Genomic DNA, 24,082 nt, shown 5'->3' on the forward strand with positions numbered 1-24,082 from the left:
TTCGGTGTTTGGTAAAAAAATATTTAAAAAGTATAAGAAGTAATGGTTGATAAAACCAAAGGAATTAGAATTAAGGAAAATTCTGGTGACACAATTATTGGCACAACTTTGTGCACAACTCGTCCACATGGCGAATTGTGATTGGTGGAGGGGTGACCCACCATCACCCCTTCACCAACCACAACTCGCCACGTGGACGAGTTGTGCACAAAGTTGTGCCAATAGTTGTGTCACCAGAACTACTCTAGAATTAAATAGTAGCGTGTCTTTCTAAAATTTTCACATGTTCCAAGTAGTTTTTGTCAGTTTCTTTGCACCACACACGGTAACCTGAGTTAACTTCTCACTTCAAAATTTTATAAAATTTCAGCTCTCTTCCCATCAGTACTATCTATGTCTCTTTCCATTAGTAACCACTTATTTTCAAATATCTCTCAGGCTCTCTCTCAGGTGAGGCATTCAGCTTCGTTTTGCTAACTCAATGAACATTGGTACTGCTGTGCACTGCTAGTCACCATCGTCATCGCCGCCAAAGTGAGGCCAAGATGAACAGATCTGAGGCTGATGGGGTACTGCAAGCGTTAGATCTAAGTTTAGGGTGAGAAAAATTGCAAAACAATCCTCATTTTTCTTATATTTGATAAAGAAAGCTTGGTTTTTGATCTGGTCTGTTATCTAATTACCTGAAATCCTTCCAATCTTTGTTCTTCTTCATGTTCTTTCATTTCTTCTAGATCTGATCATAACTTCATTCTGGTGTGTTGGCCAAAATTCACCGGAAAAGCTAAAACAAAAAAAACCATCCAAACCTCAAAAACCGGTCAAACTGCGGTTCTCAGAACCGTACGGTCCGACCACGATTCCCACGGGTACCTGTTTTTTTTCCATAGAATGGTTCTTAAAGCTAAAAAAACCATAAAACAGAGAGGTTCGCGGGTTTTCCGGTCGGACCGTACGGTCTAGTTCGTGTTTGAAAACCTTGCATACACGGAGAATCAAGGTTCTTGCTTCGGATGCAACCCTGTGATAGTATTTGCAGAAGCAATATAAAACAAAATTTATATTTTCATTTAAAGATCGTTGTACCACACAACCATAGATTCTAAATAGAACAAAATTGCGTACAGTATTACTCAATAGTTTTGATGGCCAACAACTAATGTGATATAAATATATATATATATATATATATATATATATATTTTTAAACCTTTTTATTTATTTAAGACTTCTAAAAACCCAAGAGAGAGATTGGACGTGGAATCCTTAGGGATCCTAATCTTTAGCTGTAGGATTAATCAATAACTTTTTTAAATGTTATTGACTTATCTTGAAACTCTTTCAAAATTATTCTTTAATTTACTCAACCATATCAAGAAAATATTTGAACTTCTACGGATTGCAATAATGTCCATCAACAAATTGCAATTGACTCCTGAATATTAGAGAATTACAAATGAGGTCTCATTACTTACAATTTTATATCTATGTCCTTCCATCACATTGTATTCCCACAAGTCACTAGGATTGGATTAATATCTCTGTCATGTCCCTAGCTTATGTAACCCTTAATTTCTTGATTTCATAATTGCTATTAGACTCCAAAATATCTTTGAAAAAACTCTTTAAATATATATATATATATATATATATATATACATTTATTTATTTATATACACACAATATTATATATAGGAAAAACATTTTTGAAAAATGTCACCGACCAGTTTTGTTTTAAGTCTAACTTCAATATGAAAATCAACTGAATATACTATCTTCTTTAGAGACCGGTGGATTCATTGTTGAGCATTTATCTATTTTACTCATTACTCACATAATCCAACGTGTCTGTATATAGCTTTTAAAATTGGCATCACCAGTTGACATTATCAAAATTATGTGCATAATAAATAAATATACACAAACCTCTCATGTTTAAGGACAATAGAAAAATTGTGATAGAAAAACCTTTTAATTAATAGTGATCACTCCATAAGTTATTCTTGATCGAATCCGATTCAGTATATGTACTTGTTACATTACACCCACTTGTCTGCTTAAAATCAATACCTCAATGATGGAGTAAATCATCCTATCATATAGCAGTACAACAAGTGTAGGATTCAGTAATATTCAATTAATATCCACAGCTTAGAACAATTTAATAATCTATAAAAAATCATTACTCCCTGTCTTTGGTTCCTTAACCATTAATATGATTTTTCAACAGAAGCGACATCACATGCCACATTTAAACAATGAAATATACCTATAAAAATTATATATGTGAAAATAAAATTTTATTATCAAATAAAAAATGCATAGTATTGTTTTTGAGGACACATAATTCTAACACCCTGTGCGTAAACATAAAGCTTTGGTTGATGGAGCTCTTCATTAATTAGGCCAAGATAAGCAAAATGGTTCAACAATTATAGCTTCATTCGATTTAAAAGGACGAAGAATTTTGTGAGATTCCGAGTCCAAATTGCAGCCTAGACGGGCATGATTGCCACTTACTAGTTCTTAGAGGATGTCTCTGCGATTGATTATACTAAACTAAATAAGATTGACGTATGGTCAATAAAGAATTACGGTGTGGAGTCTTGGATTAAAGAATACTCCATTGAACCTGAGATTCCATTAAGTGGACCTATTCGGCCTATACTCTACTGCAAAATCGCAAGATTTTGACCGAGTATTACAAATTTGCTTTGTTTTCTTATGATGCAAACACGAAGAGGCTATGCAAGATAAAAATTGACAACCTTCCCCCTTCATTCAAAGCAATTCCTCTTGTTGAAGCTTGAAAGTATCAAATCAATGGAATGTCCTAGTAGCAGTAGATAGTAGAAAACATGTTATGATTTTTTTTTTTTTTTTTTTTTTATGGGAAATCATGTTATGTTTTGATAGTGTATTAGTACAAAAATTATTTGTTGAATGTTCAATTTCTGAGTTTTTAAGTTGTTTTGTTACTGTTTTGTTCTTTTTATAAATATAAGTTCCGAGATTGGGGGTTCTTATCTTATGTATAAAAGAAATTCAAGCTAAGTTATTTAACTTAATATACTATAAGCTTCTATTCCCTCTTCCTTGTGTGTGTTTCTTAAATAATAAATAAATATAAACCCTTAAGGAAGCCTTGATCAAAGGGTTTGACGTAAGATAGAACTTTTTCTTGAATAGAATTAATCTTTTTATTTTATTTTAATTTATTTATGTGGCGTGAGGTTAGCATACATAGAAGTCCCTTAATTTGTATGCTTAGAAAAAAGGCCATGCAGAGAGAATAGAGCCCTATGCTTGGCCATCACGCTTAAACCCTATTTTTTTTAAGAGGTGCTTGGACAACACACTTAAACCCTAAAATTCTCAAATCTCAGTTCTTTCTCTTAAAGCCTTTAAACCCTAAGAACCTCTAATTTAATCCTAAAATCACAATATCTCTCTCTCTCATAATGGATTCTCTCCCACTAGAGATCTCTCTAAACATCTTTTCAAGACTGCCGTTTGTCTCCCTCATCTACTGCAAGCGTGTATCCAAGTCCTGGCATGCATTGCTGAAGCATCCTCATTTCCCTTACTTGCAAAAAGCCTTTCATGATTTCCAAAACAACTTGTGCCTCATCCTCCATTGCTCTTCTTCTTGTTCACCACACGACCATATTTTTATTGTCAATAGTTGTAGTCATCTCAGCGACCCCGATGAACACTGGAAGGATATCATGGATATCAACGTGCCGCTGCAAAATCACAAGTTTAACTCTATCGTAAACTGCAATGGTTTGCTGTTCTTGTCCTATATTGAATCTGATAACATCATGATGCATAACAAAGGTTGCATTTACAATATTCTTGCGGCTAAGTTGACAAATTTGCCAAATTCTCCCACCTTCTTTAAGGAATTCAAGGTGGCATATGGGTTTGGCTTCCATCCAAGAACCAAGGAATACAAGGTGGTGAGAATTGTTGAACAAGAATGTGTAAGCTATGATTTTGGACGTTTTGAACTATCTTTAGACCAAACTATTGTGGTGTTTACTCTGGGAACATATGCCTGGAGAACTAAAAGAAATAACCCCTTCTTGCTTCAGATGCAACCTAGTGAGGCATTGGTTAATGGAGCTCTTCATTGGTTAGGCCAAGCCAAGGTAAGCCACTCACAACTCATTATATCCTTCAACTTGGAAAATGAAGGATTTTATCAGATTCCAAGCCCAAATTGTAGATTTGATATGCTACAAAGCCATTTGCTATTATTAGGAGGGTGTCTATCTTTGACTGTTCATACTGATAAAAACAATATTGATATTTGGTTGATGAAGAACTATGGAATACAGGGGTCTTGGACTAAAGAATTCACCATCAACTCTGGAAGTCTATCATTAGGATCTATTCGGCCTCTATTCCTCCTGTCAAACAGCAAGGTTTTGATTGAATATGCAAAACAGAGCCTCTTTTTATATGACACAAACAAGAAGATGACCAAGAAAATAAATCTTGGTGACTTTCCGTATTATTTCCAAGCAGTTCCTCATGTCAAACCTATCAATTCAGTAAGGCCTTAGTTCCAAATGTGCACTATAGGTGTGTAATTCTTTTAATCATATAAAGAATCAAGAAGGAATTAGTTAATTAGATACAATCATACAAGATTAGACAAGTATGGTTCTTGGATTTGGTATCCTGCTAGGTCAGAGGACTTGGTACCCATTCAAAGCAAGTTAAGCTTGGTGGTGATTGGGAGGGAAGACAAGCCGAGTTGGTGGAAGCTATTATGGTTCTCTAAAACAATCCCTAGACATGCTTTCTTTGAGCTATTCATAATACACTCACAACTAAAGATCGATTGATGATTTGGGGCATTGTTATGGATACTCAACTTGTTCTCTACAAGTCGAGGATAGAGAGCAGAAACCACTTTTTTATTTTTTATTGCTCTTTCTCAAAAAGGATTTGGAAAACTTTTTTTTTTTTTTTTTAAATTCTCTTTCTCAAAAAGGATTTGGAAAACTCTTGGTATCATAGGATTTAATAAAAAATCCTAAATATCATTGGGTGAATCTCAATTGAAGGGAAAAAGTTTGAAATCCCTTTTATGCATGCTATCATTGCGGTCAACATTTTATCAAGGGAGGATTAATTCTGAGGAGGGTATCGTCAGGGAGATAAAAAATAGAGTAGAAAATGGTGGTCAATTTTGTAACTGCTCTTTATTGCTTTTGGGGTATTTCCCTTTTTGTTATCAGACGAAAATCTGATGTATAGGTAGAGTAACTTGAGTTGTTCTTTCTTCTTTCAGTAATCTATTTTCCTTTTCAGATCCTTTTGATGAAATGCCACTTCATCTGTTTTTGCATTCACCATCTCCCAATTGTTAGTTTGATTAAAGTTACTACAGGAGTTGGAGTGATATTACTTTGTTTCATAGAAATTTAAGCTACAATTGCTGCTAATAATTCCAAATCTCTAGGATTTTTGAATTAGAAGGTGTTTTATGTAAAGAACACAATTAGTATGATCAAATCTCAAACGCTGAGAGCTTTGTATCTCAACTATTACTTTCTAGTGTTTCCAACAAAAACATCAACTTTACAAATAACCCTTTCCCTAACTATCGAATTATCAAAATATTTGACCAAATCTCAAATTTTGAAACAATCATGCTCTAATGGTAATAAAATAGCTGTATTTAGTATAAGTGCCTATTCAGACAATAATGATCAATATCCAATAAAAGCATGCAATGCCAATAAAAAAGAAGAAGAGAAAAAAAAAAAGGAGAGAAAATAGTAGGCATGAATTCTTTTAGAAATTTTAAGAATACATGTATTTTATCACTCAAGAAAGGAGACAAGACAGTAGGTGTTATGGGCACAATAATCTTATTAATTAGTTGATGTCATTTACAAGAAGAATGTTTTTTAAATTTTGACTATGAAGGCTCAAATTGTGGGTGCTTTTGGTTTGTTTTTTCCTTTTTAATTTCTTAACAGCTCTTAATTTTATGATAAATGCAGTGACTATCATGCTCAACTTGTACGCTCTCTTGCTAAGTTTCTTGTTAAAATCAAGCCCATGAAACGATAAATTTGGATGTTTCTTTGTAGGTTTTGGAATTCAACTTCAATTAAAGAATAAAAAGGAGATGTAATTTCCTTTTTATAGGTAGATAGTGGGGAATGGGGGAGGTAAGGCTCAAACCATAGACATGGGGCAACACAAAGAATGTCATTATCGCTAAACTATCACTTGAAACCCAACAAAGAGGTGTATTAACCCTATAATTATTAGTGTTAGTCCCACATTGATAATAGCATGAATCCAATTAGGAATATTAGTCCCACAATGAAAACAAAAGAAGTAGGGAGGTGTGTAAATCCCTATAAATAGAGTGGTGGTGTAGCCTCATCTAGTGGGTGAGAGTAAGAAGACCAAACTTGGTCTTGTGAGAGAATTAAAGATTAATCTTTGTCTAGCGTGTTAGTGTGAGGGCACCCATATTATGATTTAGGTTAGCTTTTGTGAAAATTTAGTGAGACTTTGTGAGGGCGGTTGTAATCCTTATAATTGATAATAGATTTTGGTTGGCGTTGCCAGTGGATGTAGGCATAAAGTTTACCAAACCTCGTTAAATATTGTGTTGTTGTGGTGCTTACAATTTCTTTTCTTTTTTGCATGTATTTAACAACAGTTCTCTAGTATCTATCATCTCATAACTGGAAAATGTAATACCAATAGCCCATGGCAACAATGCTTACCCTCATGGTACAGCATACTTAACCAAAGCATTGGTCTCATGGTGCAGCATTCTTAAGCAACAGAAGTTTTAAGTATGATGAAGAATGCCACCATTCTGTAGGACAAAGTCAATTTCTAATCAGATATAGATTTTTTTTTGCTTTGGTGGGGAGTGGGGTGAGGAAGAGTTTCTTTTCTACATAATTTTAATGTTTCCTTTCGTCCTATAGCTGATTTTTAAAATAGAGTTGTTTATCTGTCTAAGTACACTTCTCTATAACACTTCACAAAATATCTACAAGAAATGAGAGACTGGATATATGTTATGAAGGAACATGGTACAGGTTTGTGTGCTATACATTCTCAAAGAAATGATGGAACGTTGTTTATGGTAAAATAGCCAAGAAAGTTGATAGTTTACCCCAGACCACCATTGCTTCTTCTCAAGCACTCCAACACATCCTTTTGGCCAGTGAGATATTCGATCAAGCCTTCCAAGTGACAAAAGTAGATTAATATGATGAAAAATATAAGGTACGAGTTGAAAAGTACAGAGAGTTAAGATCTCAATGAATGATCTAAACTTAAACCAATATGCTGATGTGATTCTAAACTCAACCACTTATTTATACAGACGTAGTGGTCTTCCTGATAGCCCAATTGCATATTGTAAAAAGGAACACAGTGACACACACACATAAACATATTAAAATAACAAATCAATTATTACCATTGGTATAATCTCGACAGTCATGGTGGCCAACCCTCAAATCAGTTTTCCAGCTTTTGTTGAATTCACATGCTACATCTATGGCATCAACATTGGGAGATCCAACATACCAGCATTTGCTTCTTGGTAGTTCTCTCAACTTCCTCACAAGAAGAACTCCTAACAGTAGGGGACATATTAAATTTTAGCATTCAGGAATTGAAAGACCAATGTCAAATTGTAGAAACTACCTCCAAACTTCTCTTCGATTTTGACTTAAACTTCAGCAAGGGACAAGTTAAGTTTTATTTACACCATAATGTATTTGGCATACATAGCAAGAAGATGTGTGCGTGTGTGTTGAGAACCCAAACGGGAGCAATTTTCTTTAGGAAATATAACAAAATCCTTGGAGCTCAGTTGATGATATCAGTTAGTCAGAGGGACAAATTGGTAGAAACTTGCAATAATTAGAAAGGAGCATCTTCTGATCAACATCATATTAATAGTTAGCAACTTTCAAATTCTCTTAGGTAATCTCGAATTTGATTGGACAACAGAAAACAAAATTTAAAAATAAATAAATAAATAGTAAGATGATTATGGATAGCATTTGACAAGAACTAGTGATGCACTTCAATAGCTTGGTACTTATTCTAGGCAACCCTTGGTGCTGATTCCTAGGTTTTGTTTTCTATGGCTGGGTGCTGATCCCTAAGTCTATTTTTATTTTTCTGTTCTTGTGTTTATTTTTAAATCGCTTGAGAAATTTGTACTGCATCAACAAGTTCTAAAAACCAATTACTTGAGGAAAAACAGACTAAAGAGTAGATTGAGGCTTCCTTGACCTAGTTTTGGAGTATTACTTTTGACAAGTCCGATGGACCAATAGGACCAGACATAGTTACAGGATTTCAGCCACAAAGATTAGACAACGAGTGTTCTTCACCTTTTTGTATATTGAAATTTGCATCATGCATGCTACAAAAATTTCAAATCTGATGAAGTTTCATATTCCAAATTCATATATAAACTTGTTAACTTAGTGGCAACTCCAAGAATTTTTTCCAAGGTAGTCATTAATAAACTTAAATTACACAAAATCTAATAAAAGAGAATTTCATATATTGACAAGAACTATTCAGGGATGAAATATCTGGAAGAATATAAAAAACTCACCAGGTACTGATCTACCAGCTATGACATCAAGAGCAACATATATATTTTCAGGATCTTTAGGTTGAAAATCAAAAACCAAAGCCTGAAGAAAAAAAAAATCAATCTGATTAGAACTTCTAGATTGCAATATGCAAACAGATTGAAAATTCTAGCCCTAAAACAGACTAACCTGCTAAGAAAATCTCAGTCCACTAAAAATTATGGAAACCCTGAACCTATTATCCTCTGGGACTATGCCTTTTGTAAATCCAACTTATACAAGAGGAAGCCAGCTTTTTCCCATATATATATATATAATAAGAATAAGAATGCTTCTGAAAATTAGTGATATATCTTAATATATGCTCTTTAAAAGGAATTCCAGGGTTGAAGTTAAGAAAATGGATATCATTATCATGTCATTGTGCGGGGGTGGGGGGGGGGGGGGGTGGAAGAAACTTTCTTAATGTTAGAAAAATATAATGAAGCTAAAAATTCGATCTTTGCAGGATTAGAGTTATATTTAAACTTCAAATCATGCACTCATATAAGAAGGGGATGTTATGATTGCTATCACAAGTGAAAAAATAAATAAAATTAACAATTATTATATCAGAAGCCCATGTGTACATGCACATGTAATGATTGGATAGGAGAGCCTCAGAGCCACATAATTCCTATAACCCATCACAAAAAATAAAACAAAATTGCAGTTGATATAACAAACACCCGTGAAATGAAAGGCCCAGATAGCCAGGAAAAATTCATTATTTTTACCACCTTAACAGAAAGAAAATAAAAAATAAGGTGGGAATTGGAGAGGATAGAAGAACCTGAGAAGGAGGAGGTGGTGAGGAGGGTTTAACGAGGACCATAAAATGGTGCAAATCCCATAGATTGAGAGAGTAAGCAGTAGACATAAGCAACTGGGCTGGTCCTTTTGTGGCCCTTAGAGGCACTGCCATTACATACACTTCGTCTCTGCCTTTTGTTATTGCAGATTTTGTTAACAGTGAGACCATAGCCATTTTTGCTTTGCCAGAAATTGAAACGTTGGGGCAGTTGAACTCTCTTTACATTTACATTTGAAAGATTGGGCAGCATATGTTAGCCCAACGGATTCTGCTTGTGTATGTACCTCTGTATTGGGCTAAAGTAAACATGGATAGTTTCTTTCGCAAAGCTTGCTTGGGCTTTTGGGATAAAAACATGATTCAGTTCCCAAAAAAAAAAAATTGTGAATGTAATAGGGTATGTATATTAACCGTACTTATCCTTAATTTTTGACACAAGTTTCAACTTTCAAGTGGGGAATAATTTTAAATTTTCTTTTGATGACATCGACTAATAAGTCTTGAATGCACAGACCCATGCATCGGTTGAGTTCAAATAAAACCCGAGTTAAGTGTCAAACTTGGGAAGATTGGGTTTACAATTTGTTTTGATGCACCCCTTAACCACCGAGGCAAACCACATCGCAGGGGCTTCATGATTCTAGAATAATCTAATTTGATGAAGAGAGATACTGCAGGCTGACATATAACGCAAGACAAAGCACAGACTACAAATTAGAATTTGGATCATGTTTGAGTTTGAAGCAAGCATGAGCTCAGTTGAAATTGAAATTCACACAATCATGGCATGGAATTCGGTATAGGTCACTTTCTAAGTTACATACCAACTTGGATTTTTATCAAATGATGCTTTGTCTTCAAATTAGAGCAGGGGGGTCATGCCTTGTGACATATCACAATTTTCTCTCAAGGTAAAGAATCTTTTGTAGAAGACGCAAAAGCAAAAAAAGAGTATAAAAATCAAATAACAAGGTCTTTGGTGTCACTTATGATGATGACTGGTTTTTCTTTTCTTTATTTTGATGTTATGTTGGTATTATCACTTCCAAAACTATCGCAAATATTTTTTTTTAACTAGTTAAAAGCATCAAAATTTTCACAAGTTATCAAGTTGCCAAATTGCTATTAGACAAATTGTTATTAGACTAATAACACTTTCATGTAAAATTATTATTAACACCACTTTGATAATGCACTCATCACATTACATCAATGAAAATAAGTTAATAAAATTTGTGACATTATGATTTTGCTTTATTTTTTCTGTCAAAATATGACATAACTAGTCATAACACGCATATAAAGTATAAAGAAGTAATACATAGTGACTTGCTAAAGGGCTAACTCAATACATTTTGGGACCTACTGCGATAAATTTTAGTTAATTTTATAATATTTAAATATTATGTATTCAACTTTCTTTCTTTTCTTTTTTCTTTTTTTTTTTTTTTGGTTGAGATACAAAATTAGTAATATAGTTTTTGAATTTAAGTTTTATTAATATCTCCTTTACCAATTGTTTAAGTAACTGATTTTAAATTATTATTCGTAGATTCATAACAAATTCATAATAATTTGTTGTTATAAAATAATTTAAAATTTTAATTGTGTTGGATTTTTATTGGTTCAATATTTTAAAGCCTTCTTGAAAATGGGGAAAGAATGCAACATTGAAATTTTTTTCCTTTTTAAAAAACTTAGTTATCATTTTATAATTTTGGTTAAAAAAAAAAAAATCAAGTCTAGGGTCTTTTGTTTCTTTAATGGACCTTAAAAGTTAAAACCTTTAAAAACATAATTGGGACAAATAAGGGCCCAATGTTGATGTAGGACAAAAGTTACAATTTAATTATTATAATTTTTTTTTTTATAGGTATTAATTTTGGTATTTAATTTGTAATTTTCGTTATTTTAAATTTAGGGTTATTATTTCCTTATTTTTAGGCGCTTTTAATACTTTTTAGGTCAAATTTGGTTCTTGTTATGGTTAGGTATCAATTAGGAATTATTTTAGAATTTTTTTTTTTTTTTTTGTCAAGTTTTACAAAGCCCTTAAATAAACCCTTAAGTCTGTACACGTTTTTTAACAATTATTTAGTCAATAAAATTTAAACTTTTATCTTTTTATTTTCTGGTGGATTTTAAACCCTTTCTCCTTGTGGATTCAAGAACCCTTATGGATATAAGGAACTCTCGTGGATTCGACGTTATTTTCAAAAACAAACGTATTTTGTTTTTTGTTTTCTAGAAGTAAACGTGTTCTACTTTTAACGTCGATTGTACAAACCCTTTCTCCTTGTGGATTCAAGAACCCTTATGGATTGAAGAAACTCTCGTAGATTTGACGTTATTTTCAAAAACAAACGTATTTTGTTTCTTGTTTTCTAGAAGTAGACGTGTTCCGCTGTAGCACAATGGCAATTCTTATGATGATGTTCTACTTTTGATGCTTCCACATCCCGCATCAAATACCTAGGCCTAATTGTCTAGGCGATTGTACAAGCACTGATGAGCTAGCACATCAATGTGGGAAATGTTAACCAATACTCTTAGGGTATTGGTTTAAAAACTATTTTTAAAAACATTTTATTGAGAGTTGATAAAATAATAAATGTTGTTGATACTAACATGTGCTCTTAAAACATTTATTAGTAAACTATTTTAGGAAACTTTTTATGAAAAAATAAAAAAGTTAACAATTTTTTTTGACAGTTTTTTTAATTCTCCATAAAATATTTTCAAAAATAGATAACTAATGTGTGCCCTGACCAGACCTTATATATTAAAACCGATGTACGAACTCTGTACTCCATAGACTAGTAATTATTAACTCCTAATCTGGCAAAAGTCTCAAGGTATCACATGTTGCATTTGCTGCATCCATGTGCAACCCATATTTCATCCACAAGTTGACAACCATTCCAATTAACTCTTGAGCCCAAATCAAGATCACAATACAACATCAATGATATATAAGGGTAGACTACATTTTTTATTTTTATCCTATACACTATATTTCAATTTAATCCATAATCTTTCAATTTTATCCTTAATCTTTCAATACCATGTCAATTTTGTCTTTACCATTATCTTTTAGATGAAAATTGATAACATGTCTAATAGCCAAAATAAAAAATTAGTTTCTGTTAATATAAGAATAAACTAAAACTTTATTTTGGTCATTTGTCATATTAGCAATTTTCATCCAAAATATTACGACATGAACTAAAATGATATGACACTAAAAGGATAGAAACCAAATTAACATATTTAAAAGGTTAGGGGAACAAAATTGAAATATGGTATAAAAGGTATGGATCAAATACATAGTTTACCATTTATATAAATACGTGTATATGTTTATCTATATTTATATATTTTGTTAAATTGATGACTGTGAAGGATCTAATCCACCCAAAAAATTTTGAGATTAAGACTTCACCGTTGCTTGGAAAGAAAATGATGCAACTAAGTTTTGTTCGAGAACAATTTATTTAATTTTTTACTGAAAATATTTTTACAGTTTTTTAGAACTTTTTTTTTTTTTTTTAAATCAACAAAAAGTTAAATAAGTTATTCCTAAATCAACGCTAAAAAAAAGAAGCAAAACTAGATGTGTAAGATTTGGAAGAAAAATATCATACAAAGAAAGTAGTAATTATCATATAATTTTATTCAAACCAATTGCATCTTGTAATGAACATACATAAACCTTACATATATATAAATAGGATTCATCACCCTGCTTGGAACCCACAACCACACTCCCCACGTAGCAAACTTGATCATCCGTCAAACATTTTTCTCCTAGCTAGCTACAGGAGCCGATGCATGTCAGCCACGTGGCAAGTGGGTATTTGTGAGATCCAAGTGGGTCATACATCCATACCTAAGTCATCCTTATTAGACCACTAAACAGCAAGAGAAGAGCCTCATTGAAGTACTTGACAATGCAATCTAAAGATACCCACTAAGACAAAGTCACAACTCACAAACTTTGGCCAATGCTCACAAGTCATCATTGGCCTTATTACTCAGCCTTCTCCACAGGGACTTCTGTATCAACTTTCTCCTCAGTTTCAACTGCCTTCTTTTCTTCTTCCTTAACAGCCTCCTCTTTTGGAACTTCAGTTTCTGGTGCTGGTTTTGCTTCTGCTTCTGCTTCTGCTTCTGCTTCTGGCTTTGGTTCTGGTTCTGGTGCTACAGGGGCTTCATCAGTAGTAGCTTCTTTTGTGTCTTCAACAACAGCCTCAGGTACTTCCTTGGGGGCCTCCTCCTCTTCAGTTTTCTCAACTACTTTTGGCTCCTCCTCAGTCACAACCTTGGCCTCTTCTACTACCTCTTTAGTCTCAACTTTGGCTGGGGCTTCAGGTTCAGGTTCTGGGGCCACGACTGCCTCAGACACTTTAGCCACAGTCTCTTCTGCTTCCTTTGCTGGCTCTTCTTTGGTTGGCTCTGGTGCAGGTGGTGCAGTCACTACCTCCTCTGTTGTCTTAGTCTCCTGTACCTTGATTGATTCCTCAGTTGCCTCACTTGGAAGAGCTGTCTTTGCTGATACAACCTGTAGAACCAATACTCAGTGAATTATTAACTTGTGAAATGCTATTTAGGAGGTTTATCTTGAATCTAGAGATGGCTATCAAGAAGTATATATAAAGGTGGCATATGTATGTGTGTGTGTTTTGTTGAAGTACTTGGCTTTTGTCATAAGCTCCCTACTAGTAATAGTTTAGCAATTTATTATAACCTAATATAGGCTTCTTAAAGTAGCACCTATATATAGAGAAAATTCATGTGGCAGTGTTTTAAGATATATAGCTTCTAAACTCTTACACACAAATAGAATTCATTGTCCCACTTCTAACGTTTCACTTTTTTACATTAAGCTTGAAAGTTGAAACAGATCACATATAATGATGTTGCATATAACCATATGAGCTACTATATATATATATATATATATATATTCCTTATTCCTAGTAAATAATATTTTTTTTTCTCTGCATTAATAGAACTGGTTTTCAAGAAAAACCAAATTGGCTGTCCATAAATTGATGGTCTAAAAACATGTAATTATCATGAATACTGTTTTATGAAATCAATAAAGAAGTCTCAATAACAGATAGCGATCAGAATCAATGTAGTGATGAACTTATCACCATAAGCAGATTGGTGTCTCAAAGTGGAAAAACCATATGGCTTCAATTTTTATTTGTAACTCTTTAGAAAGCCATATCACAAAAGAGTAGATGGACTAACTAAGCAGTTACATAAGCACAAGTGGATTCCATATGAATCCTCAGAGTCAATGAAAAAGCTTAACTACAAGTTGAGATATTACCTCAACAGAGGCCATTTGAACTCCAAGGAAAGTGTAACTGAACTACTAATAATATGATAAACAGAAGCAAGTTAGCTTTAGAACAAGAAGTGGTAGAGAGAAGAAGAAAGAACGCTTGAGATGAAAAAAATGATCAAGAAGAGTGGTTTATATAGAGCAAGTTCAGGCATCAAGTTGAGAAAAGAGGGAGAAAGAGAAAGTGAATGCACTTGAAGAATCTTGGGATTGTGACACCTCATCTCACTGAATTCAAGAATACAAGCATGTTTGGTAATAATGCTAAAGTAAAGTATAGAAATGAGGTTGTACTATTTTTAAAAATATCAATTTGTAATATTTTTTATTGGAAAGGGCACTATAATGGAGGCCATTTTCTATCTAAACCATCATCTTTCTTTTGGCTGTGTGCTCCTGTGCTTTGTGCAGTCCGCATTGTAGGTGACCTTACTATCATTCACTCATGTTAAAGGCTAACCATTCGTTTTCCTTTTCACTAGCCTTTTTATCCACCTATCAATTCCAACTATGGTACCATTCATTCTACTCATCAATTCTATACCATACAGCAAATATGCTAGACTCTTAAGACCTCAAAATTTATTCTTCTTAGCAAATGGAAAATATATTTTGCCATACGTATTGTTACAGTTAAAAGCATCAACATTTTTTCCTTCAATCATACTTAATTTTGAAACTAATTCAAAGTTTTCCTTTTTTTTTTACTAGATTAGTCTAAAATTGTGGGCAATCAAACCTCAGACACAAAATTCATATAGGAGATAGAATATCATCAACCCATTAGCCTATTAACCTAACTCAAATCTTTTTTTGTATAACTTTATTTGTCTAAAACCTTTTTCAACCAAATAACTATTCACTTATTATTCTCTAAGTGAGTTCCAAAATTATGTACCTCAAATTATTCTCTAGGCCTTTACCCTTTAGGTTATTGAACTAACTCAAACTCTTTTGGTATAACTTCATCTAAAAACTTTTGAACTATATAACTATTCACTTACTATTCCTCAAGTGAGTTTCATAACTATGTATCTCATGCATTCCCCTACTTTGTCCCCCCTTTTCCTGATTACTAGGCATAGGACATTGCTTTCCTTTTTCTTTTTCTTTTTCTTTTTTCCTCTCACATTAGGTACATTCATAACTCTTTTTAATTTATCCACCATCCTCTGCTTAAAGGAAAAGAAAATGTCATTTAGTACAAGGATTATTGGCATAAATTGGTGTATTGCTCTACTCATCCACTAATATCAAATTAAAAGTTCTGCTTGAGGTGATAGTACCAAATTTTGTCACTTCAACATATCATCTTTTAACATATGATTTTGTTTTTTATTTTAATCTCTCTCTTTTTGTGACTCTACTTTTTAGGATTACCTTAAGGTACAGTTTTGTTCTTAAATTAGAAATAGATACTCAAACAATTAACATAGTATTGAAGTCATACATGCATGTACTTAGTTTGTTCATAATTTTTTTGTATTTTTATATAATAATAGGAATTAATATTTCTATCTACCAATCCTTCTTTTCACATCGGTTATCTATTTCTAAGTTTTTTTGAGAGCAAAGGCAATTCTATTAACTACGTAAAATAGAAATAAAGCAATTTTATCCTACTTTTGAATATTAGCTGAATTTATAGGTTTTGTATTTGAACCCCTTCATCCCAGCAAAAATAGGCAAAGTTTGACAAATCAATGCATGCCTAACTCCCATCCAAAAAAAAAAAAAAATGCATGCCTAACAAAATCCAAAAACTACAAAAGGGAATCGAGTATCTTTTTTTTTTTAGGCCGGTGTCAAAGTGTTGGGTCCCACATAACCAATGGGTATAATTTACTTGAAAGAAACGAATAAAATACTGACGTGGCACGATATACGGTCCATCACCCTGTGCCTCATCTGGGGAACCACCTTACTTTGATCTGATCAAAAGCTGGTGGGCCCATGGGATATACGACGGATTTCGATCCGCATGACTCATGACCCACTTTTCAATAATCTTTTTTTGTGGCTGAATTGTAGGTGAGCCAAAATTATACTTTGGAAATGTTTTCTCGATGGGGAGGAGTAAATCCATTTTGAGAGAGTATAAATGAAACTATTCTCTCATAGCATAGCATGTAAAATTCATATAGGATCCATATATGTTGTGAGAGAGAAGGTTTGATAAATAAAACTATATTATAAGTTTTTTTTCAAAAAAAAAAAAAAAGAGAGAAAAAGCAAATTTAATAAGTAAAAAATACGTTTGCATTGTAAAGCATTGGCATTGGAATGCTAATGTCAACTCTAAGGACAATTTGGCATTTTAAGTCTCAAAATGTTTTGCATCAGAGAATGGTAAACCCAACTATTGCAAATTTTTTTGCAATACTGCTATAATACAATTCTAAAGTTAAAATTGTACTGTAGCAGTATTCTAAAAAAAATAATATTTTATTCACTTTTTCCCCCCGAAATTTCTCTCTCCACTATCTCATTATTTCAGTTCTCTTCTCTCTTTTCCTTCTCTGTTTCTCAATCTACTCTCTCCTCTCTTTAGAACCAAACACCATTCTCCTCCCAACATCAACATCACACATCACAATGGCTCATTTTTTTCTTGTGGGTTACGATCCGACAGGTTCTATGGTTGCTTTTCTTTTCTTTTTTTGGCTGTGGGTGATAGCGTGGGTCAGTGGTGGTTGTGGTTTTTGGCGTGGGTCACTGTAGTGGTTGTGTTTTTTTTTTTGGCTGTGACCGGTGCTTAAAGGGGTTGTGGGTCGTGGTTAGGTCCGGTGTTTGGGTCGTTGGTCATGGTTGGGTCCGGTGTTTGGGTCGTGGTTGGGTTGTGGCTGAAGTAGGTTGCTAGTCGTGAATCGACGAAGCTTCACATGACCTCTCTCTCATCTCTCATCGTGGATTGGCGAGTTGGGTTTGGATCGGTGGGTTGAGATCGATTGATGGTGGGTTTGAAATGGTGGATCTGTTGATCGGTTGGGTTGATCATCGGTAGCTCCAATGGTGGCTCCGATGATGATTTTTTTTTAATGGGTTTGCTCCAGTGGGTTTCAAATTAGCAGCGTAGGTCTCTGATCGGTGGTTTGGGTTTGCTGATCAGTGGCTTGGGTGGTGGGTGTGGTGGCCGTTGTTGGCTCTAACTAGTTTGATGGTTTGTGTGTGTGTGTGGCTTTGTTGATGGTTTGATGGTTTGTGTTTGTGTTTGTGTGTGTGGCTTTGTTGATGGTTTGATGGTTTGTGTTTGTGTTTGTGTGTGTGTGTGGCTTTGTGTGTGTGGTAATGGGTTTGGATAGGTTGATCGGTGTATCATGGGTATGTGTGTGTGGCTCTGTGTGTTAAACCGGTGCTAGAGGTTGAGGGAGAAAGAGAGGAAAAAAATGACTGTTGGAAAGTCCAGGAAAACCAAGTCTGAAAAAAAGTGCCGGTTGGAAAGAAATAATAAAGAAAGATTAAAAAATAATATTTTAATAAAAATAGAGTTTTGGGATGTTGAAGATATTGTAAAATGGGATAGTATAATGATAAAGTAGCTTTTTGGAATAGTAAAATAGAGTAGAATTGGAGTTTCCCAATGCTAATGCTCAATGTTATTTGAAATCTTTTATGAATTTTTTTTTTTTTTAAAAATTATTTGCAATCAATTTGAGTTAATGGACCTATCAAGGATAGTAAGGGATGTGTATATAAATATACAAGACAAGATAAACATTTATTTTTTCCAATTATGATTATGCACTAGTAAATAACTATTGCTTTATTTATTTTACTATAAAAAAAATAAATAAATAAAATAAAATGTAAAATATTATATATAAAAAAAATTTCAAAAAAAAATTTTCATGTATTTGGTGTAATATATACATTTTTTCAAGTGCAAACTGCCAAAATAGGTAGCTCAATCATCAAAGCCACAGATGCTGGAGGCTTGGTGACCTGACCAACAACTCTAACGACTAAACCGTTGACACTAGCCACTAGATAGGAGCCACTTCATTGGAGCTCCTACACCAGCGACACAATCACTAGATTGGGAGGAGAGCTACTGTGTGTTTTTTTTTTAATATTTTACCAAGTTTTGAATGGTAAAACATTTTACAAAGGATTTTACAGTCAACAGAAAACATTTTTAAATTTGACTAAATTTTACAATAAAACAAACACGGCAAAATGTTGAAAATATTTTTCATAAAACATTTTACAATGAAACAAAAAAGCGCAATGTAAATGACAAACTTATTATGAAAATTTAGACGATCCATTTGGAAAAGAAGGAAAAGTGATGAGAATCAATGAATGGCATGAAAGAATGCTCATGCTATTTCATTCTCTCCGAGCATTAGAATTGGTGGTGCTAAATTGCCAAATTTAACAACCAAAATAACAAAAATAGGACTACATTAGTGAAGCCATAGCTAAATTTTTAACTCTTGAGCTACAGTGAACTGCCACTTATGGCAGTGCACTGTAGCTCAAATGTTAAACCAATATATTTTATTTTATTTGCTCTCTCCAATTAAATAATATTTATTTCCTTTATTTTTATCTCTCTCTCTTTTTTTTTTTTTTTTTTCATGTTTCATTTTTCTTCTCATTGCCTCGCTCTCCCTTCAATTCAGTCTCACCCTCTCCCCTTTATTTTTTTTTCTCTCTTCCTCCACTCGTCGCCGACCCAAGCCCCAAGCTACAGCCCTTCTCTTCTGCCTTTCATTTTTTTTTCTTTCTTCCTCCACTCCTCTCTGACCCCAACCCCCCTGCCTAGACGACAACCCATCTCTTCCTCCACTCACCGCCGACCCAAGCCCCAAGTTGTCACCGACTCATCTCTTCCTCCACTTGCTGTTTCTTTTGGTTGTTGTGAATCAAACTATGGGTTGGGTTGATGTTGATCGAGTTGTGGTGATGGGTTGTTGTAGTGTGGGTCATGTCGTTGATCATTGATCGGGTTTGTGTGGTTGGGTCGGTGGGTCACTGGGTGTGTGTGGTTGGCTCGGTGTGTCACTGGGTGAGGGGTTTGGGTCGCTAGGTTATGATGTGGTGGTGGTCGGTGGTGGTGGGTTTGAAGTGGTTGTTTTTAAAAAAAAAAAAAATTTATAGTTGTAGTGATTTTTGGTGGGTTTGATATGGAATTGTTTTTGGGACAATGAGTTTATGGCCGTGGGTTGTGGTGGCTGGCCGTGGGTTGTTATTGCTTCAAAGAAGAGAGGAAGAGAAAAAGTGATGAAGAATTAAAAAAAAATATATATATATATATATGTATATATTATTTAAATGAAGTGGTTGCTAAAATAGAATCATTAATATTTGGTGAATTGTAAAGTAAAGTGTTAAAATAGATAAAGTAGTTTTTTAAGCTGCTAAAAGTTAAAAAATATGGCTCCACCAATATGGATGCTTTAAACAGGTATTCTTAAAATGAGTGAAACTCTTATTCTTTTGATGGTCATATACGAACTGAAATATTGATTTTATACTAATTTTCAAACATGAAGAATAAAAGGGGAAGGTAATAGCAGTGAGATTTCTTTTATTTATTTATTTACATTTTTCATTTTAAAAATTCGCATACATACTATAAAAAATAGATGATATTCTATTTCATTTCTTTATGATGTATCTATCACATTTCATTTTTTTTTTTTATGGAACATTACATTTCATTTTATTCTTTTATAAACTCAAAAAGACTGTTTAAACTAGAAAGAAAGCATATCATTAATTATTTTTCATAGTCGATAGTGTTTGAAGTAGAAAGAAAGCATATCATTAATTTTTTTTTTTTTCATATTCGTTACCTTCTTGGTCTAATCCTATCGTTCACAAAAAAATATTTTATGTTGTTTTCTTCATTTGTGTTTTGTAAATTAGATGATACGCTGTAATAAGCTTTAACTTTAAAATTTAATTAGTTTGAAGACGATTTTTTTTTTTTTTTTGACTACACAATTTTGATAATCGAAGTTTATATAGTGATGGTATGACATCTTAACCCACGAAATGATCGAGGTAACCAATGCTTCTCATCTTTTTTTCTTTTTGTGCTTAAAACTGTAACTAAACTGGCTGTTTTTTATTGTGCATTCCTAAACAAATTACATCAGTTAAACCAATCCCTTCAAGGCCTATTACTCAAAGGCAATGTAAACTCAATAACCAAAAATGAAGACTTAAAAATTTGCTTAAATAAATAAATACCCCTATTTGTATATGAAATTTATATTGTACAACGAATATATATAACATAATTATCATTCAAGTGAGCCTTATATTCATAGGGCTCACATTTACGTACATATAATAAAATCTTTTTTTTTTTTTTTTTTTGACTCATCACATTTACATAAAATAAAAATCTAGGTACGACCAATCTGATGATATTGTAGATCTCAATAAGCAAACAACTAGACTACTAGTAGCTGAAAGCTCCGTACGCCAGCAGGCCCTGCCTCGGATTCGTGTGTACTGTGTTACGTGTAGGCCATGATTGATTTACATGCTGATGCTGTACTACGTGCCGTTCCATTCAAATCCTCATAGTCATTTGGGTAAAAGTTAGAGAAAGTTGTCAAACTTCTAAGGTGATCCATGTGACTGGCACCAAAATATATAATTGGTGAACCATAATTCTCGGGATTCACCTAATTATATTACGAATAATATTAGAAATATAAAATTTTATACAAAATTTTTATAAATTGTTAATATGGTGAGTAATTATTGATAAATAAAAAAGTGATTTAATAGTGGATATAGATGAAAACCAATTAAAAATTGGTCATATCAATATTTTGTAAAAATATTATAAAATAGTTTATATTTGTAGTATTATTCGTCATATTACTCAATTTTACATTAAATTAATTTATGTTTCGGTTAATTATTTACAAAGTCACAAATCAATAAATTGTGTAATCAAGTATTAAAAGAAGTGTCTTTGTAGTATTATTGATGTGAAAGTGGTTGTCCTAAATTTTTTAGTCATCTACTATATCAAACTGACATAAATTGTGATGTTTTTTTTGTGAGTGATTAAAAAAAGTGGTGAATTTTACTGAAAATAATTATATACCACTCATACTCTCAATCTATCAAATTGTGAAAAAAAAATAATTTTTAGTTATAGAAAAGTTGATAAAGTTATTATTTTTTATTTTTAAAAATTTTAAAAGTCACTGTTTGGTTGGCGAGAATGACTTTTTGGGGTTTGGGTTGGAGACGCCTGGGGCGGTGGCACTGGCCCACCAAAATGGAGCCCACAAGAGATCCACATCTGCCCTGCAGTGTGCTTGTGCCAATAAGAGAGCGACATATGTCAGGCACATCACCGACCACGTGGTGGGCAGTTGTCTTAAGTGTCTTTGTTGGATGTGATTGATTGGGTTAAAATGTGTAGGGCCAAGTGATTGAATCATAAAACTTTTGACAGATTGGAGAGTAAGGTTGCTCGTGGCACATCAAAATCATCTCATCTTTCAAAAGTCTTTGTGGCTTTTTTTGGAACCAGTTGTTTTTGTTCAACGCCATGGATGATTGTTTCATTTGAGCTACTAGTGGAGGAGGATCAAGTTTGCTAATGACTCAACTATGACAAGCTTTCCCTCATCTTCCTTCTCATTAGTCATTTCAGTGGCGGCTACACGAAAGCTTCTAAAAAAAACTTAAATTATTCAAAATTTAATAAAAATAGAACTTTATATATTGACCATAATAATAATAATAAAATAAAATAAACATACACACCTATAAAGTTTTATGATATCCTTTTTAAATTTTCTTATTTTGAAATCTTTACCTGATAGTTTCGGACATTTTGGTATTTTATCCTTAATTTTTTAAAAATTTGGCAATATGTCCCTATTTTCAAACTATATAGGGGCGTATCCCTGTTTCGATACTCGACTACCTTAAAATCGAGTTTTACTTAAATACTCGATTTGTAGAAAATCGAGTTATGCCCGATCAAACTTAGAAAAAAAAAAAAAGATTGCACGGAACTCGACTTCCTGGAAATCGAGTTCCATACAAAAAAAAATTTAGTGTAATCACCCCATACAAGGTTCAGGGTGCCCTATAGTGGCGTTTTTAAGCCCTATAGCGGCGTTTTTAAGCAATTTTTTTTAATAAGTGCGATTGTCCCATGGCAAGTTAAGGAAGCCCTATAGTAGCGTTTTTAAGCCCTATATTGACGTTTTAAAACCCTATAACAGCGTTTTCCTGCAAATTTTTTTCTAAGTGTGATTGTCCCGTGGCAGGTTGAGGGAACCCTATAGTGGCGTTTTAAAGCCCTATAGTGGCGTTTTGGAACTCGATCTCCATAAAATAGAGTTCTATGCAATATATATATATATATATATATATATTTTTTTTTTTTTAAAAAGTTTGATCGAGCATAACTCCATTTTAAACCAATCGAGTTTTTCATTGAAACTCGATTTTAAGGTAATCGAGTTTTGAAATAGGGGCACGCACCTGAATAGTTTGGAAACAGGGGTATATTGCCAATTTTTTAAAAAATTAAGGGTAAAATGCTAGAATCCCCTGATAGTTTCATTATCAATGTTGCAAATTACATCTTTTTCAAAGTTTTAGTTCCATAAAAATTTTCTTGAGCTTTTTCTCTTTGTTTGTAAGGACCTAATATATTGTTAAAGGGATCAAAATTTTAAAAAAAAATTTGACTACAAATTAAGTTGTAGCCTCTCACTAAACAAATTAACATGGTTATATATTTTGAAAATTTAAATGTTAAATTTTATGTTCTTTATGTTCTTAAAACATATGTCAAATTTTATGTCAATTAGAACTATTTAATCTATAAACTTATTTTTTATGTATAATTCCATACAACAAAAATTCAAAATTTAAAGATTTGAGTGATAACATAGTTATTAATATTTGATCTTTTTAAAATTTTGCGAGTACGGAGGATTTAAGAAGAAAATGTAATCCAATGGTGGATTTTCTAGAATTCAGATCCAATTAAAAAATAATAATAAGTAGAGCTGTAGCCTTAATTTACAACCAAGTTTGTTGATAAATTTTGTCCAAAGTGTAATTATGTTGAGCCTAAAAAAATTTAGGGTGGTCCCAAATATTTTTTAAGGATAAAAAATCATAAATTTTTTAAAATTTACATATAATAATTAATTTTTTTCCTAGTCAGGACAATCCTATGACCACCCTAGGCTCTACGTAGAGCCACCAGTGAGTCATTTGCTCTCGCTTCAACTTAAAAATATATATTATATATTTGTC

General features: G+C 33.0%; 2 protein-coding genes across 9 annotated transcripts; both read right to left on the reverse strand.

Annotated features, from left to right (window-relative positions):
* Positions 1 to 248: 248 nt before the first annotated feature.
* Positions 249 to 9,822, reverse strand: LOC115957743. Of its 8 annotated transcripts, none has more exons than XM_031076064.1 (6): positions 9,445 to 9,818; positions 8,633 to 8,714; positions 7,475 to 7,633; positions 7,166 to 7,235; positions 684 to 784; positions 249 to 587 (listed from the first exon to the last, which is right to left on the reverse strand). In XM_031076064.1, the coding sequence occupies exons 1-5, from the start codon at positions 9,637 to 9,639 to the stop codon at positions 712 to 714; spliced, it is 579 nt and encodes a 192-aa protein (XP_030931924.1). In that variant the 5' UTR covers positions 9,640 to 9,818; the 3' UTR covers positions 249 to 587; positions 684 to 711. The 8 variants fall into 8 exon arrangements, 7 of the variants coding, with proteins under 7 accessions (XP_030931924.1, XP_030931923.1, XP_030931926.1 ...); XM_031076063.1 differs by having other exon boundaries at positions 250 to 572; XM_031076066.1 differs by lacking the exons at positions 249 to 587; positions 684 to 784 and adding an exon at positions 2,020 to 2,092 and having other exon boundaries at positions 9,445 to 9,817.
* Positions 9,823 to 13,103: 3,281 nt separating this feature from the next.
* On the reverse strand, positions 13,104 to 14,943 carry LOC115954480 (major latex allergen Hev b 5-like). The gene is made up of 2 exons (XM_031072339.1): positions 14,807 to 14,943; positions 13,104 to 14,026 (listed from the first exon to the last, which is right to left on the reverse strand). The coding sequence occupies exons 1-2, from the start codon at positions 14,819 to 14,821 to the stop codon at positions 13,496 to 13,498; spliced, it is 546 nt and encodes a 181-aa protein (XP_030928199.1). The 5' UTR covers positions 14,822 to 14,943; the 3' UTR covers positions 13,104 to 13,495.
* Positions 14,944 to 24,082: the final 9,139 nt, after the last annotated feature.

This window comes from Quercus lobata, chromosome 8, assembly GCF_001633185.2.
Source record: "Quercus lobata isolate SW786 chromosome 8, ValleyOak3.0 Primary Assembly, whole genome shotgun sequence".
NCBI lineage: Eukaryota > Viridiplantae > Streptophyta > Magnoliopsida > Fagales > Fagaceae > Quercus > Quercus lobata.